The 18,469-nt window shown below is 49.5% G+C and overlaps 3 protein-coding genes across 3 annotated transcripts; all 3 read left to right on the top strand.

The window, feature by feature from the left end:
* Positions 1-1,555: 1,555 nt before the first annotated feature.
* LOC109753735 (putative calcium-binding protein CML19) lies at positions 1,556-2,536 on the top strand. The gene has a single exon (XM_020312658.4). It carries the CDS (start codon positions 1,651-1,653, stop codon positions 2,278-2,280), a length of 630 nt encoding a protein of 209 aa, XP_020168247.1. The 5' UTR covers positions 1,556-1,650; the 3' UTR covers positions 2,281-2,536.
* A 5,692-nt stretch (positions 2,537-8,228) lies between these two features.
* On the top strand, positions 8,229-11,160 carry LOC109753734 (uncharacterized). Its single transcript, XM_020312657.3, has 3 exons — positions 8,229-8,356; positions 8,453-10,275; positions 10,765-11,160. The coding sequence occupies exons 1-3, from the start codon at positions 8,326-8,328 to the stop codon at positions 10,852-10,854; spliced, it is 1,944 nt and encodes a 647-aa protein (XP_020168246.1). The 5' UTR covers positions 8,229-8,325; the 3' UTR covers positions 10,855-11,160.
* Positions 11,161-15,893: 4,733 nt separating this feature from the next.
* Positions 15,894-17,504, top strand: LOC109753736 (serpin-Z1). The gene is made up of 2 exons (XM_020312659.4): positions 15,894-16,491; positions 16,593-17,504. Exons 1-2 carry the CDS (start codon positions 16,087-16,089, stop codon positions 17,385-17,387), a joined length of 1,200 nt encoding a protein of 399 aa, XP_020168248.1. The 5' UTR covers positions 15,894-16,086; the 3' UTR covers positions 17,388-17,504.
* The last annotated feature ends 965 nt before the right edge of the window (positions 17,505-18,469 follow it).

Below are 18,469 nucleotides of genomic sequence, written 5' to 3'. Positions count from 1 at the left end.
GTGAGGCTGCAGGCTGCTGCGCGCGGCCTCCTAGCGCGTCGGCGTGTGCGGGAGATGCGTGGTATGCAGCTGCCGCTCCTCCCAGCTGCGTTTCGCTGCGCAAAGGACCTCGATCTCGTCCGCTGCGTCGGGGATCTTGGGCATGTTGTTTTCCCCGCGGGCAGCGACCTCAAAGTCTGCGACATCGGCGGTTGGGGGGCGCACTCCTCCTCGTCATTCTCCATCGCAAGCCCTCCACTCTTCCCTGTGCGGTGCAGACCAACAGCCATACACATGCACTCCTTTTGTCCAGGTGGTGTCCATGAGATCCAGGTGGATGTACACGTGCACGTCCGACATGCTGATGGTGTCCACTTTTTGTTAAGGGGTCCAAAGTAAATCGTCCTAATCCATTTCAGGTTGAGAGTAATAAAACAAGCAGAGATGTAAAAGGCTTGTTTTTAGGTGTTAGGTTTGTGTTGCGTCGAATCATGGTTATAAGTTGGTTAGGCTGCAGCTCGAGGACAAGCTGCATGTCCAGGTGGGGTGTAGTGTTAGAGTATGTAATGGGCCTAATGGCCTGGGCTGGCGGTATAGCCCGTTAGTCTTAGGGTTAATTAGAGATAAGGGTCGCTTGCTTAGGGGTCAAGTAAGCCTTACTTGGGAGTCAAGTAAACCTCTCTATATAAAGAGATGAAATGTACCAATCTAATCAAGTAAGAATTAAGAAGGAAATCCCTTCCCTCTTGCCCGGCCGTGAGCAAAAGGCCCCCGGCCGGCCCTCTCGCACCCTTCTTCTAGCAGCGCCATAACAGAGGATAACTGAATTTATCCTCCCTTGCAGCCTGATATAGGAGATCAGTTAGAAATGTCCCGAAAGCATGCAGCCAAGGAAACGACAAGCAGCTAGGGGCGAAATGTTCAGTATTTAAGAACTCATAAAATTGGCATTTCGAAGGTTCTCAGAAAGAGCAGGGGACAAAATGAATGGAAAAAACACAGCCATGCTTCTGCCGTCATGGTAGCAATAGGAAACGGAGCTAGTTACCTGAAGCAGATCGATTAGAGAATTGGATCTGACACTCGATATCACTACTCGCTAGTCTCACCACTGCCATGCTGCATCTTGCATACGACGACACGTACCTATAGCTAGCTTACTCAAGGCGGTGCTATCCATGTTTTCTTTGGATATCCGATCGAATTACTTGTATGTTCTCTCCTTACTTAAGCTCACGTACGTGTATACCTATGTTTCAGTATCTGCAAGGCTTAGCTATGCCAATTTTAAACCAGTTTGAAACTGACGGCGATCTGTAAAATCACGCTAAAAATGTCACTCCTGACTCCTCCCACACAGGCTAGCGATCCGTACGTGTAAAACGCAAGTCAGCAAGCGAGCATGGAGATGGGGCATGGGTTCGACCGATCCTTCCACCAGAAAGCAAGAAGAACCACAAAAGTCGGGTGAAATTTCCCCCGCTGCAGGCCGTAAAATGCTGCCCATCGCATTGGACTGCTTCGCCTTTCTCCCCCTAATATATAGGCCCGCACCTCGAGCCTCACCCCTCTCACCGCACGCGCGCGCAGACGCAGACTTCACTAGCTTAGCTTTCGCACAGAGAATTCCAAAGCTTTCCAGCTTGGTAGCGTCGCGGGCCGACGGCGAGCATGGAGGTCGCCAAGCCAGGGTCGTCCAAGTGCATGTCCCCGATGGGGAGCTTCAAGCTGAGCCTGCTCGCCTGCGGCCAGTGCAAGGCCACCACCGTGTCGCCCCCGGACTCCCCCACCGGCGCTGGCGCGAGGTCCGGGCGGTCGCTGTCGTCCTCGGCGTCGTCCTCCGCGGGGACGTCCCGCGGCCGCGAGCGCGACCGACAGGCGGAGCTGCGGGAGATCTTCCGCCACTTCGACCGCGACATGGACGGCCGGATCTCGGGCCGGGAGCTGGGCGAGTTCTTCGCGTCCATGGGCGACGGCGGCGCAAAAGCCGCGCTGGAGCTGGACGCGGCCAGCTCCGGCGGCGGTGGCGACCTCATGCTGGGGTTCGAGGACTTCGTCAGGATCGTGGAGCGCAAGGGCGGGGAGGAGGAGGAGCGCGAGGACCTGCGCCGCGCGTTCGAGGCCTTCGAGGCCGTCAAGGGCTCCGGCCGGATCACGCCGCGCGGCCTGCAGCGCGTGCTCAGCCAGCTCGGCGACGACCCGTCCGTCGCCGAGTGCGAGGCCATGATACGCGCCTACGACGACGACGGCGACGGCGAGCTTGATTTCCACGATTTCCATCGCATGATGAGCCATGACTAGCTGCCTGTGGCGCGGCTGGGCATCACTTTGTTCCTTCATCCGTGTGTTTCCAGTTTCCAGTGCGTGAGTGTGTGTGGTTTGTGTGGCGCGCGCGCCAGTTTGAACGTGCTATGCTGTTTGGGTGTTTCTGCTTTTACAAGAGAGCTGGATAACGTTGACATATTGGAGATCACGGCCTCATGCAAATTCAGATGATATGCAAATCTGTAATCCATGCAAATTTTAATTGACCAAATAGCATCATGATTTTTTTTTATTTTGAACTATCTCGCGAGGAGGGGGGTGTTCCACCTAGATCCACTACTCAAAGTATCACGCAGTGGCAAGTGCTACAAGGCCTTGTCAGTGCAAGAGGAGTTGTTTTTCTGATGACATCGACGAGGTGGCGGCGGCGAGGGTGGAGCCAGGATTTGGACATGAGGGAGGCGAGGAAGATAATAATTGTTCAAGAGACACAACACAATAATATAGTCTCAAACGTATAATTAGCATATGTTTGTTAATACATAAAAGAAAACTGCATATCAACTGGACTGGGGTTGGAATTAGCATTTACTCCTTCCATTCCTTTTTAGTCTGCATATAAGCTTTGGTCAAAGTCAAACTTTGTAAAGTTTGACCAACTTTATAGGAGAAAATATCAACATCTAAAATACTAAAGCTATATGGTATGAAAATTAATTTCATGATGCATCTAACAATATTGATTTCATATTATGAATCTCGATATATTTTTCTACAAACTTAGTCAAAGTTAACAATGTTTGACTTTGACCAAACCTTATATGCAGACTAAAAAGAAATGGAGAGAGTACAAAGATTTGTATTTGCCATGACAATTTGAGCTAGATGCAATGGGCTTGAAAAACGAATATGTTTTAGTTGTATTCTTTCTCTTCATCCTTCAGTGATTTAGACATGAAACAAACCCTTAAATTAGATTTCTTTGTAATTCTCTTGTGTCTAATTAGTGAACTAATCACGGCCCTCGACAGAATTGTATTAATGCGAAAAGATTATTACTTCCTCCGTAAAAAATATAAGAGCATATAGATCACTATTTTAGTGATCTAAACAGTCTTATATATGTTTACAGAGGGAGTATTTGCCTGTGACGTACCTTGATCATTGAAACTGGTCTTGTGATTCATAATGTCGGCGCAGCAGACAAACAGGCATGGTCTCCATCGTAGAACCAGTCGCCGCTGGAGTGGAGTGCCCTCTCCCCTATGACGCAGAGGCGGAAGCAGCGAGAGCCGAGAGACGGCGGCGTACGGGCTTACGGTGCCAGCAGACCTAGCCGCCACGATGCCCACGAACAAAATTATGGGGAAGATAGGAAACAGATTGCCTGATCTTACGGATGCGTAATACTTTTCTCTCTGATGTGTACAACGAGCGATCGGCATCAAGCGATGCTTTCTCACGTTGGGCCTTTGGGCTGGAAAAGTGTCGTGCTAGCCCATTAGCGCTGAACATATGTCTACTGGTCTGCACTTCAAGCGATGCGTAATCCTTTTCTCTCTGATGGGGGGTGTCTGACCCCTGCTCGCACCCCCCTGCCTCCGCCCCTGGCAGCGGCGATGGTGCCTTCGAATAGGCCTCTCTCTACCTCAACATCGATCGATCTGGAGCCGCTGTCGATCTGGAGCCGACGAAGGGCTTGTGAGGGTTTGTGTCGCCAGATCGGTTGTCTTTCTTTGGATCTTGACAATTGGTGTGTTTTGAGAACAATTGGTTGGCTATTGGTGTGGCGACTTTAGCATCTTCTTCCTGTTGTTCTGCGACCTGTTTCAGTTTCTCCAGCTCTCTAGACGGGTGGTAATGTACTTCATGCATGTACTGCTTTAGGCGATGCTCAAACTTATGTGTTTCAACGAATTCTAAATCTCATTTCAAGCGGCCAGTGACTATTGCGGTGTCTAAAGCCTAGTGTAGCGAGGGCATTTGCAGGTGTCCCTTTCGTTTACTATTGGTTCGGTGCAATTTTCAATCTTCGGTAGGCGGCAGTTTGTCGAAGGAAGAAGCAGGCTAGTATGATTCTCAATGCTATTGGTCAATCTGTGTCAAGTTGTCTTTCCATTGTATTGGTTGTTTTGCTTGATATTTATCAGATCTAAGATGCTCTTTTGAGTGTATTTCTTAAAAAAAGTGCTACAAGGCCGCACTAGAGCGGGAAGAGAGGTACTGTCGCCGAGACATAGTGCTAAAGGCCAAAGAGTAATATCGGAGACGGTGCTTCTAATAGTTACATAGGCTTAGTGGATTTCTTCGGAATATGAAGGCGTTGCGGGAGTCTCAAATTTTTCAAATAATGAAGAGGACTAGTGAGGTCCAGATGTCAGTTCGAGGCCCGCCACCGCGTTGATTTAGCAGATTTGACCGATGGAGATGGGAGTCGTGACTGACTGAAACTTTTGCTCCATAAATATGCCGTGAGTGTCAGCAATCATAGAAGACCAAATGATAGTTGAGTATGTGAATTTGCCTATGCATAGACTCTTTCTGATAATATGATAAAGTGAAATTGCTTCAGTGACCGAGATCATAGTTTGTTAGTTTTCAATGAAGCTTATGGTTCATACTTTATCTTGTGAACGAATTGTCACTTATTTATGAGAAGTTTTATTATGCTATATTATTGTTAAAATAATGATCATGATGCTTTCATGTCCGTATTTTGTTTTTATGGACACGTCTGTCTCTAAACATGTGGTCATGATTACCGATTTCGGCTTTCGCTTGAGGACAAGCGAGGTCTAAACTTGGGAGAGTTGATACGTCCATTTTGCATCATGTTTTCCTACTATTATTTATTATGTTTTGTGTCATTATTTAATTTTATGATATAATTCTTATGTCTTTTCTCCCTTATTTTGCATGTTTTACATAAAGACGGAGATTGCCGGGAGCTGGAATTCTAGACCGGAAAGGACTACAACAGGGATAGTTATTCTACATAACTCCAAATGACTTGAAAATTTACGGAGAATTATTTTGAAATATATAAAAATTATTAGCGGAAAAAACACCAGAAGGGGACCTTGGGCGCGCCCACCGAGCCTGTGGGGCCCTTGGCAAGCCTCCGGATCCCATCTTCTGCTATATGAAGCCATTTTCCCTAAAATATCAGGAGAACGGTTTCGGAACGAAGCGCCGCTGTCTCGAGGCGGAACCTGGGCAGGAGCACTTTTGCTCTCCGGCGGAGCGATTCCGTCGGGGAAAGTTCCCTCCGGGAGGGGGAAATCGAAGCCATCGACATCACCAACGATCATCTCATCGTGGGAGGACCAATCTTTATCAACATATTCACCAGCACCATCTCATCTCAAACCCTTGTTCATCTCTTGTGTTCAATCTTTGTCTCAAAACCTCAGATTGATACCAGTGGGTTGCTAGTAGTGTTGATTACATCTTGTAGTTGATGCTAGTTGGTTATTTGATGAAAGATTATATGTTCAGATCCTTAATGATATTCAATACCCCTCTGATTTTGCACATGAATATGATTTGTGAGTAGTTACTTTTGTTCTTGAGACGTGGGAGAAGTCTTGTTATAAGTAATCATGTGAATTTGGTATTCGTTCGATATTTTGATGATATGTATGTTGTTGCTTCCTTCAGTGGTGTCATGTGGACGTCGACTACATGACACTTCACCATACTTAGGCCTAAGGGAAGGCATTGTGAAGTAATAATTAGATGATGGGTTGCTAGAGCGACAGAAACTTAAACCCTAGTTTATGCGTTGTTCGGTAACGGGGCTGATTTGAATCCATATGTTTCATGCTATGGTTAGATTTATTTTAATTCTTCTTTCGTAGTTGTGGATGCTTGCGAGATAGGGTAATCACAAGTGGGAGGTTTGTTCAATTAAGAACAGCACCCAAACACCGGTCAACCCACATATCAAATTATCAAAGTAGTGAACGTGAATCAAATAAACATGATGAAAGTGACTAGATGATAATTCTCATGTGTCCTCAAGAACACTTTGCTTACTATAAGAAAACGTTTTGGTCTGTCCTTTCCTATAAAAGAGATTGGGCTATCTTGCTGCACTCTTGTTACTATTACTACTTGCTGCTTGTTATGAATTACCTTATTATCAAACCATTTGTTACCGATAATTTTGGTGCTTGCAGAGAATACCTTACATGTAATCTCAGTCATCAAACATGAGCAGAATAGAGCTAGTCATACTCTTGCCCAAATGGGTCGGTCTCTTTCAAAAACTGCTGTTTGGTTAAGGTGTGCACCTGTGGAGGTTCACGCCATTTGTTAAGTAATGGAGATGCTTTATTCGCAAAAAAAAAAAAGAATACCTTACTGAACACCACTTGCCATTTTCTTCTACTCCTTGTTGGGTTTGACACTTTTACTTATCGAAAGGACTACGATTGATCCCCTATACTTGTGGGTCAATCGAAAGGACTACGATTGATCCCCTATACTTGTGGGTCATCAGACTGTGAGCTGCGGTTACTTTCATATTGACACTTAGTGGGCATGTAGCAGTAAGTGTGTTATAATGGAAGAACTCGTCATAATATCCCTACCGATACTCTGAATGTTGGGTACTATACCAGCGATCACTGGTGGTAATAGGTTGAGATTGTGTTGTGTGGGTAAAACGTGCAATCTTTGTATAGTGTAAAACTATTTGAATTGTCATGTCCACACTCATAGATGACACATGAATATTTCTTAGCATACATGACCTGTCTGTCTCATTCCCTCTTGGCCCTATTCTTGGAACATATGAAGAACATGAGTTGGTCAAGGACCCTCACCTTGAAGAAAGTTATGTCGAAAATATAACAATATTTTTGTCTAAAACTCTTTTTATCCAACTACTATGATATTTCAAACAAAATTAGTTGGTAAGCAAATAAGTCATGTAGCCTTCCTAAAGGAGGTACCGTCGCCGAGACATAATCGAAGGGAGGTATGTTGAAATATAATGTACTCATGGCAATACTTTGATTGAAAAACAGAGTTCCATAAAGGCGAAGGTGATGAATACGTTGGGGTGCTACGCCGGATGCGAAAACTGTCCACAAACGCCGCCAAGAACGGTCGTCGAGTGCGGCGTGCTGCTGGAGAGAGGTATGTGGGTGCGGGCGGCGGCCTAGGCGCCGAAACTGGGCGGCGGCGGCGAGGGGGCGGCCAGTGTGTGCTGGCTGTCGATGGGAGGGAGAGGGGAATGGTCAATATGCCACCGACTAGCAGGCCAGGGGAAGGACAAGAGCGAGCGTCGCAAATCGCACGTGTCCGCTCCATGTCCGCGTTGACGCAAACCAGACCCAAATTTAGACCTGAAATGGGGTTGCGCACGGACAAAAAAGGGACAAGCGTCTGTTTACGTGGCGCGTTGAACCGTAATTTGTATCCGTTTCGATTCAAATGAACGCGCAAGCAGTTTAGGTTGGGGCGTTGAAGTTACTCTACATACTAATACTAAGATATAAAGGCCCACGGAGCAAGTAAACTGCAGCTTCATGATTTTTAATTACAGCTCCGCCCGCTCCGGGAGCGGAGTCGTGGAGCGGCGCGATTCCGAACAGGGCCAAAGTCACGGTGACCGGATACAAGCGACGCAGCGCTGTGCGACACGACTTTGTCACCGAGCAATCAAAGTCTCTTTTTCTACGGATGAGCAAAATCAACGTTTGATCGAAGCCTTATTTACAGTAAGGTGAGAGCTGGTGCTACCATACGACACATGTGATAAGCAATACACACTACTTAAAAAGGTGAGAGCTGGTGCTACTAGACACTTCGCAGGATCCACGTCTCGGTAAAAGGAAAATAATAAAAAGAAAAAACGCAGGATCCAGCCAAGGAAACACGTGCCCGCCGCGCTGGCGTGCACGTGTGGAGAGCGCGTACCCGCGTAGCGTAGCCTTGCCCCAACGGTCGGTTCGGCCGATGCAGTCGGTTCGAATTTCGAAATAAATATCCCCTTCCTTCCTTCCTCCGCCTCCCCCAAATCCATTCCCCTCCCCTCCCTTTCCCGATCAGTATTTCCACGCCGCCACCGCCATGGATCCGCCCAAGCGAGCTGTCCCCCAAGGTAAACAGCGATCCTCTCCTTGATTTCCCCCAATCTTTGTCTGCTGCTTCCTTAATTGATCCGTCCGTTCTTACTCCTATTTGTTCACGCGGCCAGGTTCCCCGCGACGAAGCCCCAGGGCCATGGAGGGCGACGAGAACGCGGCCCCGAGGCACTCCGCCGCGGCGGGGCCCGCGTCCCCGCAGAGGAAGAAGGTTCTGGGGGAGCGGAACGGCGCCGGCCGCGGGCAGGAGGGCGCCGCGTCGGCCGCCAAGGCCGCCGCGCTCACCCCGCCACCTCCCACCGGGGGGACGGGGACGGGGACGTACGACCCGAAGACGAACTACACCACGCCGCGGCCGGACTTCCTGCGCTACGACCCCAAGCGGAGCCGCGAGATCATCCTCCGCCTGGGGCGCGAGGTGGAGGGCGGCGACAGCTCCAGCGCCACCTCGGGCACCGAGCACTCGGAGGTGCTGTCTTCCGGCTCGTCGGCGGCGACAGGGGGCGACTCCGAGTGCGACGACGCCGACGAGGAGGAGGTGGCGCCCGCGCAAGGGCGGGGAGGCCGCTGGGCGCGGCGACTGCTGCTGCTTCTCGTGTCCTCGGCCTGCCTCTTCTGCTACATCTACTGTATGAGTTCCGCTCCCTTCCCTGCTACCACTTCAGAAGGACCCATCAGTTTCGTCGGATTGAATGGGAGCATGTGTGATGTCGGTGTTCACGAGGCAGTTCCTCTGCTGGGGCCGATTCAGTATGAACCTGAGGCAGGTATAGGCCAATTTGTGGAGGGGGGCAGTGACGATGGTATCCCTTTGCACGGCCCAGGAGCTTCTCCTAGCAACTTCATGGCAGTTGCAATGATGGGAATGGCAGATGCCTGCCCTAATGTTGCCTTCGGAGAATTTACATGCCAAATTGGGGATGAGAGCAGCGAGATTTTGGATGTTCTGAAGGAAGATTCTGAAATAGGCGAGCTGAAATCGGAAGCGAGCATGAGGCCACTCGAGAATGCTGAAGAAAATAGTGAAGTTGTATGCTCGGGTGGAGATGTCACTGGAGTTCCCTTTGGATCCACCCACAGCGATGATTTGGATGAGGACGAGCTAGGATTAGTTCCTCAAGAGACAGGGGAAGATGATTCAGAACACTCCATGCCACCATCGGTCACCATGGATGAAATTCTGGAATCAGAAAGCGTGAAGGTGGTGAGTGATGATAAGGGTTTGGAAAGTGAGAGGTTAGATCAAGAAGAATTCGACTCGCTGGGGTACGAAAACACAGCAAAAGCTGCCAAGAAACTTGTTGATATGGTGAAAATCCTGTGGTCTGCAGTGGAACCACATTTGCTGAAGATGCTGGCATGCTTATCTGTTGCAGGCCTTGTGACTGTTATGTTCAAGTATTCCCAAAGGTCTCGCAAGGTCAAGGTGCCCGTGTCACAACGTATGCCTTCAGTTCCACCCAGGCGAGTGCCAGTATTAGCTCCACATAATGCTGTGCCACTGCCGGTGTTCCATTCAGAGCAACCTGTGCAACGGATTGTGCCCAAACAAGAGTCATCTGCCTGCTTGGAGCTTCCTGTGCAAACGTTGTTGTCAGAGTCAGATCAATCTGTGTGCCTCGATGTTCCATCAATTGGTCGTAGGGATCATGATCAGAAAGTTCAGCAAGAGGATGGTAGCGTTGAAAGGCCTTCAGATGGCAGTACTGTGGATCATAAAGATACTGACAGATCAAAGCCACCGGTGGTTCAGTTGCTCGGAGAGTTCTCATTTGTCGATGCAGATAGCTCAAGACGGAGGTCTGTCAAAGACTCAATTCAGCATGCTGGACACGTCACGGTTCAGGAATCCATGTCTTTGAGGAAGCGTGTGGTCAAGACGCAAAAGGATTCTGACAAAATGCGAACCCCTGGTCTTGAAGCAGCAACAAAGAAGGTAAATTCTAGTTTCTTTTCCAGACATCTTTTGGCATTGTATTTTTGTGTGCGAAGTGTGAGTGCGTCGTATGAGATTATCCTGTCTTTTGAGGACATCTGTTGGCAAATGCATTTTAGTTCCTTCGAAGTTGAGTTTTAGAATTATCTGAACTTACACCAAACAGGTATTTTGGCCTGATAGGTGTGTTATTTACTGCAAATTAGACAGCTACACAGAAGTAGTTACTAGCTTAGTACATTCACATTAGTGGCCACTATTATGATATATGTGAAATCATCATTGCTAGTCTTACTTATAATCTGATACAGAACACCTTACATTGCACATTTGAAAATAAATTAAATTAAAGACATCTACGCACAGTGCTTCAGATTTATCTTATCATTACCATTATCCCCCAGACATTAAGTTTGGTTTCAAGCTTTTATTCCCCCACAATGCTTCAAGCTTGCTATTAACTCGATGTGTTGTTATTCCGTTCAACAGGAGACTGCAAGAGCAGAAGAAGAGAAGGTGGGTGCTACACCGACTCCACCGAGGCGTTCAAATCGTCTCCGTAAACTGGCTTCTCCTTGAGCCAAGGCAAACACGGTGCATTTTGTTGATGTCAGGCTGATTCTTCGTGTGGTGCTGGGAGCTGTGGGAGACATCGCCTAGTTGTAACCCAACGATGCTAAGATTTGGTGCTGTAGCTGTAACAAGTTAGCTAGTGTAGAAGGCTTGCAGTGTGTTTGGTTCCACAGAAAACCTGTAAAATCTGCATTTGACATTATTGTACTGTACTCGTTTACCTGCCCCTAAAGGTGAAGCAGAGATGCTGGGTGTATTGAGCAGGTTTAGTCTTGCCCACTTTGTCCAATTGAGCCAAGTTTCTCCTGATTAGTCTTTGAATTATGTTAGTGTTGTGATTTCCCTTATGCTCTGAACATTGCGCAATGGCCGTTGTGCTGTTCTGTACCTGTTAGCCACTCCATCCGTTCGTTTTTTATAAGGAGCTGGGCGTGCTCCCTATTTTTTTTGGAGGCTGCCGGACCTGTGCCTAAACATTATAATCGTCAAACGGTAGTCTCTATAACTTCTTTTATGTTGTTTTCTCTTTAATTTGTGTAAAAAATATTGAGTTAAAACTTGTAGGGGCAATTTAAGTGACATTTAACCTATACCTATACCTGTGTACTAATAACAAAGTAAGGTGCGTTTCTTCGGGTTTTTTATCCGTTCACCCATATTATAATTTTTACTATCCGAGGTGGTACTAATTTTTTTTGTTGTTTTGTCGGGCACATAACCAGCCTGTACCAGGCCACACAGCCCCACAGGCTTTCTAGAAAGTGAAAAAAAAATAGAAGTACAACGCACGGGCATGCGAATCTTTTCTCCGTTGCAACGCACGGAAATGTTTGCTAGTCTGACTAAACACACGTACTCCTATGTATTAACACCATAACTTCAATTAACAACTATATTAATGGCCAAAATTCATGGCACCATACACATTTTGTGATTTGAAATGTTGCCATTCGACATTGCTACCTACTACTACCGTAAATCCCACACCGACACCGTCTAATTGATGATGACGCCCTCGACGGAGATCTACCGCGACGGGGGCCGTCATATCTCTCGCACCCGTCGCCGGTGAGGCGCAAACTGCGGCGGGAGGAGGACACGGCGGCTGACACGGGGAAAGGCCGCAACGTCGTGTGCGGGTCTGCAATGATAGATTGGCGTCCACCAGGATGTTCAACCAGCACTCGGCATCCCGGTGAGGTGGCTATGTCGCGGTGGAGCAGAATGGGGAAGAAGACGGTGAGGTTGGCTAGAGCAGAAGGTTGCGGCTACTAGGAGACAATGAGGCGGCTAGGTTTAGGTCATGGGGACACCTCGCCATCGGGCTTTTTATGGCCAGGGATCGGCGACAAATGATGTTGCGTGGTGGCTATCCGACGGCCGCCTCGGGTATCCGAGGATCGGGCGCGCCATTAGTGTGGCGGGTGGTTCGTCGCCGCCTCACTGATGATACTTTGTGCGCAATGGTTTGTGGTCAGGCGGCACGAAGCTTCAAACCCAACTGTGCTGCATGGAGGAAGAAGATGAAACTTCCCTCTCGCACAAGCAGTTTGTGATGGAGTACGCTGCAAACCGGACCTCCACGGCATCCATTTTGAAGGCTACGAGGTCGTTTTTGGAGCGAGCTCCATAAAATGGGCTTCCTCCTCCGCCTCCCCGGATCCTGGTTAATTATTAGTTTTATGTAGGGGTTTGTTATGCTGTCCCCCTGGCAAGACCTATTTATTTTTCTTGTCGCACTTGGATTGTGAGTTTGGATCTTGAACTTTGGAAGTTGTCTATTGTTAGTGCAGTTACTTTATATATAAAGCGGGGAATCATTTTCGTTAAATTATGACGACTACGATGCATATGGCGACTCTGCTAGAGTGCATTTTTATATGATGATCGGCGTACTATGTGTATTTTTATATGATGATCGTCGTACTATCGCTAATTATGGCAATCGGCCACATATGACGCATCTCTGAGACATGGGTATTGTAAGAAGAAGTTTGGCGTTCTTTTTATGTGAATATACACTGATATGATTTTTGTGGTATATATGTAACTAGTATACTTTGTTGACCAGAGAAAAGATGTGGATCTTATGAACCCAAACAGCTTATCTTCATTCTTCAGTTCATTTCTTAAAAAGCATCCCGGGGAAAATTAAGACGCTGGTTAACCTTGATGTAAATAGGGCACAAATGTGGTTTCAGCACCCGAGCCCAGCTGCTCCCGTTATCCTCGGCGTTGGCTCCGCTATGTGGATCCGTGAAAGGTGATTTGACTATTGTCGTGTGGGCGCTGGAAAATTGCTCGTGAGCGAGAAATACGGTACTCCCTCCGTCAGTGAATAAGTGTACATCTAGCTTTTATCCTAAGTCAAAGTTAGAAAATTTTGACCAACTTTTTAGAAAAAAGTAGCAGCATTTATGACACTAAATTAGTATCACTAGATTCATTTTAAAATATATTTTCATAATATACCAATTTGATGTCATATATACTACTACTCTTTTCTAAAAAGTTGGTTAAAACTATAAAACTTTGATTTAAGACCAACGATAGAAGTACATTATTTATGGACGGAGGGAGTATGGCACAGTGGTCTACGGTGCGGTCCCCAGAGCGATGCGCGCTGGACGTTTAAAATTTGCTGGATGACTCCGTCAAGACCTCTATCTGCTCCGTGGCTCAGCCGGTTTGTGTGGAGAAGAGCCATAGCACAGAATATATGTACAGGTTGTTAGGATTAAAGCGAGCTGTGGCACAGAAAGAAAAACGACCTGCATGGGGCTGCAACAATATCTTGTGGATCCAGGTGCGCTGGGGTCTTTAAAAAACGTCAGAGAAAGTGGTTGTAGTCCGCGGCAGCGACGGAGAATCACCGGCGTGCGATGGCGGACAACGGGTTTGAGTTCCTGGAGGTCGGAGCATGCTCCCGTACGTGCTGGCAGCAGATTGGACATGCCAGTTTAAACAAAGATTGTAGGTGATTAATAATACTTAAGATACTAACTGAAACTGGTATCCATCGCCCGGCGACAGGTCTAGCTTCCATTGTGTGTGGGGCTCGATGATGCGTTCGTTCAATCAACCACAAGGATTAATTAATAATTGGCAGGAGTACATGACAAAATGCTCAATGACTGATTAGTACACCTAATTAGTCAAGCATCGCCGAGCAGGAGACCTCGCACGTTTGTTAACGGTGGTGCATGACAATGGGGAGGACAGAGGAGTAGCCCTGTAAGTAAAACAAAAAATGTCCCCTGAGCAGTTCTGCTTGTTTGCTAGTGCTTGTGATCCGGTTCATGCACATGCAGCAGAAGATGCACACGAAAGTTGATTGTGTTTTTGGAGAGATGGCGAGTGTTAACTGGGGAAGTTCATGTACTTGCTTGCATGGCTGATGATTATCCATCCATAATCAATGGAAACAGGGCAACAGCTCGAGGGGCACATCATTTGAAAGTAACTAAGATGCACATTTTTTTAATTGATCATTCATGGGATTAGTATCCGTAAGCCAACATGACGACGCCTCACCCAAGTCTCTGCTTGTTTGGTAGAGTGGTGATTCAGTTCATGCACGTAGCGAGGATGGTCAGCTCAAAGCCCACTGGAAACTGCAAAAAAATGTTGAGATCTTCATGCTTTGGATGTGGCATGGGTACAGACATCTCAGATAAGTGAACTTAATTGGGAAGTGCATTGTACTTGCACGGGTGCATGATTATGATTCTTAGGTGTCTCATCAGATAAACGTGGGAACATGTAGATTGTAGAACACAATCTGCTCTTTCAGGAATTCAGAAGTTTACCAAACAAAGCTACATCTTACATGAAGAACACCAGGGTTTTAACTGCAACGGATTGTACTAGTTAAGTTTCGACCAATGATTCATTCTTCAGCTTAATATCCAAGCCCGCGGTTTCTGCATACTGCTAGGGAGACAGACAGAAAGAAGAGGCAGAATGCAGCTTGAGATAGTACATCCTACGTTCTCCACCTTGTTTCACAGGGTAGCCTGGAAATTTACACATAGGTTAACAAAAATTTCTTCGTTCCATGCATACACATGAGCGTTGTATGATTAATCCCTTGCCTTCGAAATAGTTTCGACTTGCATCCGAGTAAGGCAAAAGCATTATCGTTGCATGGGAAAATCTGCTAGCGTCGCGAGGAGATCAGATGATCTCCGTGGGATTCAGGCCTTCAAGGGCCTGCAGTGCTTCCTGGAGACCTGGACAGATCTGAAACCGTCTCTTTCCAAATATTCTGCAAGCTTGGCCTGTTGATATGCGTCAAATCATCATCAACATTAGAGTTCAAACAAGATTATTTTACTATACAGAATACAGAATTATAGGGCTCGTTTCTAGTGGAGAGTGATATGTTGAGATCGAAGGCAAAAAGGCTTGTGGCTGCTGCAGGTTAGAAGATACTTATCCTGGAACTCGAAGAAATTGCACAGGCCGGCCTAGAGAAAGGGAGAAGGAGGCAAGAAGATCTGGGTGCCAACGAAGGAAACGATTAACATACTAAATGACTGGTGGAGAAGATGAGCTGCTGCTCCTAATGCCGACACTTCAGTCGATTTGAAGGAACCTGGGGCGAACCAAGAAGGGAACCCTAGATGGGGAAGACTGGAGAGGCGGTCCAGCAAGGCCCAGAAACAAAGAGGAGCCGTCTCGCGTTGTTCTGGACGGGCGACTGGGACGGCTGCAACGTTACCCATATGTATTAAATGCATGGGCCCGGATCAGATTTCATCCAATACGCATAAAGTATACAGACGGAATACAAGATACTTCACAGATCTCGAAATGAATGAATGCACGTGATAACAGGACCATTTGAGCTCGGGCTCAGAAATGAGTTTTCAACAAATGTGTCGCATTAGAGGAAGGTTTAAATAGAAAGAGGTCCATTTCTACCAAAGTACTCCGTATAAGTCAAATTTCTGACCCGCAAAAAACAAATCAAATTTCTGAGAAAAGATTGGATAGTTTATCAGCCTAAATTATAAGCAACCCATCAACGTGGAACCGTCAACCGTGTGGAAGGCTCGTCTGGCAGAAGGGAAATCCGAAGCGTCCCCACCAAGGCGACGCGGCACAACACCTCGCGTCCAACGCACGCACCATTTGCCTTGCTGCACGGAGCTTCAACTACAGAGCCCAAAACCAAACCCCTCGCCGTCGCAACCAAAACCCACCCCCAGCCCACCGCACCCGCCGACCAGAGCCATGGAGCTCACGGAGGCCGCCAGGGACGAGGCCGCCTTCGCCATGCGCGTGCTCCGCCACCTCGCCTGCGGCGGCGGCAAGGCGTCGGCGTCGGGCGCCAACCTCGCCGTCTCCCCTCTCTCCATCCACGCCGCGCTGGCGCTGCTCGGCGCGGGCGCCCGCGGCGCCACGCTCGACCAGGTCGTCGCCTTCCTCGGCCCCGCCGGCGGCCCCGCGCACGCCGCGCTCGCGTCCCACGTCGCGCTGCGCCTCCTGTCCGACAGCCCCGGCGACGACGGCGGGCCCAGCGTGCGGTTCGCCAACGGCGTGTGGGTCGACGCCGCCATGCGCCTCAAGGTCGACTACGCTGCCCTCGTCTCCGAGCACTACCGCGCCCAGGCGCTCCCGGCGTCCTTCAAGGACATGGTGAGGCTGCCCGCCCTCCCTCTGCAACATTTTTCCACGAAATTCGCGCCGGAATCGCGACGAGCGACCTCACGATTTGCGTCCGTGTATGATTGTTACAGCCAGAGGAGGCGAGAACCCAGATCAACCGGTGGTTCGAGAGCGCGACGGCGGGCCGGATCAAGGGCCTCCTGCCCGAGGGCTCCGTCAACGGCGCGACGCTGGCCGTCCTCGGGAACGCGCTCTACTTCAAGGGCGCCTGGTGCCGCAAGTTCGACCCCCGGCTCACCCTCGACGACACCTTCCACCTCCCCGCCGGCGGCAGCGTCCGCGCGCCCTTCATGTCGAGCAGAGACCGCCAGCAGCACGTCGCCTGCCGCTCCGGCTACAAGGTCCTGCAGCTGCCGTACGCGCGCGGCCGCGAGCGCCGGTACTTTTCCATGTACATCTACCTCCCGGACGAGCGCGACGGCCTGCAGAGCCTGCTGCACAGGCTGGGGTCCGACCCGGCGCTGCTGGAGAGCTCCACGACGCTGACGGCCCAGGTCCCCGTGGGCGCCTTCAAGGTGCCCAAGTTCACCATCTCGTGCAAGACGAACGCGACCGAGCTGCTGCAGGACCTCGGCCTGCGCCTGCCGTTCGCGCCCCTCGCCGCGGACTTCTCGGAGATGCTGGATTCGGCGGCGCCGCTCGTCGTGTCGGCCGTCTTCCACCAGTCCTTCGTCGAGGTGAACGAGGAAGGGACGGAGGCGGCCGCGGCGACCGCCGTTGTTGCGTCCTTTGGCGCCGCGGCGGTGAGGACGCCGGTTCAGGTCGTGGACTTCGTGGCCGACCACCCGTTCATGTTCTTGATCAAGGAGGAGCTCAGCGGCGTCGTGGTTTTCTCCGGCCAAGTGGTCAATCCGTTGGTTCCATGAATCTGGATGTGCAGACACAGAACATCGTATCTTTTTGTTTTTGAGCTTTCTGGATGTTATTTTTGTTAATGTGCAGTTCTTTTAGTGAACTTTTCTGCCTGTTGATTGTTTCAGAAATTCTGATACATTACTTGCCTTTTCAAAGATGTGTCCAGTACTTCAATATGATCGGGGGAGTACTATCTTTGGCACGTGGATCCAAGATACACTTCAAAAGGGACACCAGAAATGAAGGAGCATAAGAGCAACTCCAACTGGCCCAAACGGACGGCGTTTTTATCCGCTTTTTGTCCGTTTGGGTCCGCCGTCCGCCCTCTTTTAGTTTTGGGTCGGCAGTGCGTCTAACGGGCCAATCCATTTCATGACCGCGCGCGTTTTAGATCATGCCAGCGTCCATGCCGTCGCCCTGGTTTTGGCGCTCCAGCGTGCGGGAAAGGTTCGCGCGCGCGGGCGAAAGCGGCCTAGCGCGCGCTCGTTATAAAAAGACGCTCTCTCCACACTCTGTCCGCCGCCCACTCGTCTCGCCCCCTCTCACTAGCCTCGCCGCCTCTACGCTATCATGTCGATCCGCCGCCTAGGCGCTTCGGATTTTCGCGGAGTCCGCGAGCGCCACTCCGGCGCCTTCTCCTCCGAGATCTGGTTTCGCGAGAAACGTCTCATCCTCGGCACCTTTGACACCGCAGAGGAGGCGGCCCGCGCTCACGACACGGCGGCGTGGCGCCTCCTGAGGCCTCGTCGGGATATGAATTTTCCCGACGTGTCGAGCCAGCGGGCGCAGGATCTGGCGCCTCTCCCGCGGCTTTTCACCAACGAGGATCGTCGTGTCCACCGGAGGCGGCTGCGTCGCCTCGCCATCGCCGAGATGGACGTGGAAGCCTTGATGGTGTGGCGCGAACGCTTCCCGCAGGACATCATCGATGAGCGCCAGTTCTACAAGCAAAGGAGGTTGGAGAGGGACGCGAGGAGGAGGGAGCGAGCCGCCTATCGGGAGGACAAGCGTTCGCGGAAGCAGGCAGCTCAATTGAAACTGAAGCTACGAGAAACGTCGGGTTGAGACTTTGAAGACGAGCAGCATGCTGACG

This window comes from Aegilops tauschii, chromosome 3 (genome assembly GCF_002575655.3).
Source record: "Aegilops tauschii subsp. strangulata cultivar AL8/78 chromosome 3, Aet v6.0, whole genome shotgun sequence".
Classification (NCBI taxonomy): domain Eukaryota; kingdom Viridiplantae; phylum Streptophyta; class Magnoliopsida; order Poales; family Poaceae; genus Aegilops; species Aegilops tauschii.
This window is presented reverse-complemented; position numbering and strand designations above follow the sequence as displayed.

Bases quoted from the DNA above. Each gene is read 5' to 3' on its own strand.
- LOC109753734 (XM_020312657.3), top strand. From the start codon at position 8,326: ATGGATCCGCCCAAGCGAGCTGTCCCCCAAG. The intron at 8,357-8,452 runs GTAAACAGCGAT...TCACGCGGCCAG, and splicing joins CAAGCGAGCTGTCCCCCAAG to GTTCCCCGCGACGAAGCCCC. The intron at 10,276-10,764 runs GTAAATTCTAGT...TCCGTTCAACAG, and splicing joins TTGAAGCAGCAACAAAGAAG to GAGACTGCAAGAGCAGAAGA.
- LOC109753735 (XM_020312658.4), top strand. From the start codon at position 1,651: ATGGAGGTCGCCAAGCCAGGGTCGTCCAAGTGCATGTCCCCGATGGGG.
- LOC109753736 (XM_020312659.4), top strand. From the start codon at position 16,087: ATGGAGCTCACGGAGGCCGCCAGGGACGAGGCCGCCTTCGCCATGCGC. The intron at 16,492-16,592 runs GTGAGGCTGCCC...TGATTGTTACAG, and splicing joins CGGCGTCCTTCAAGGACATG to CCAGAGGAGGCGAGAACCCA.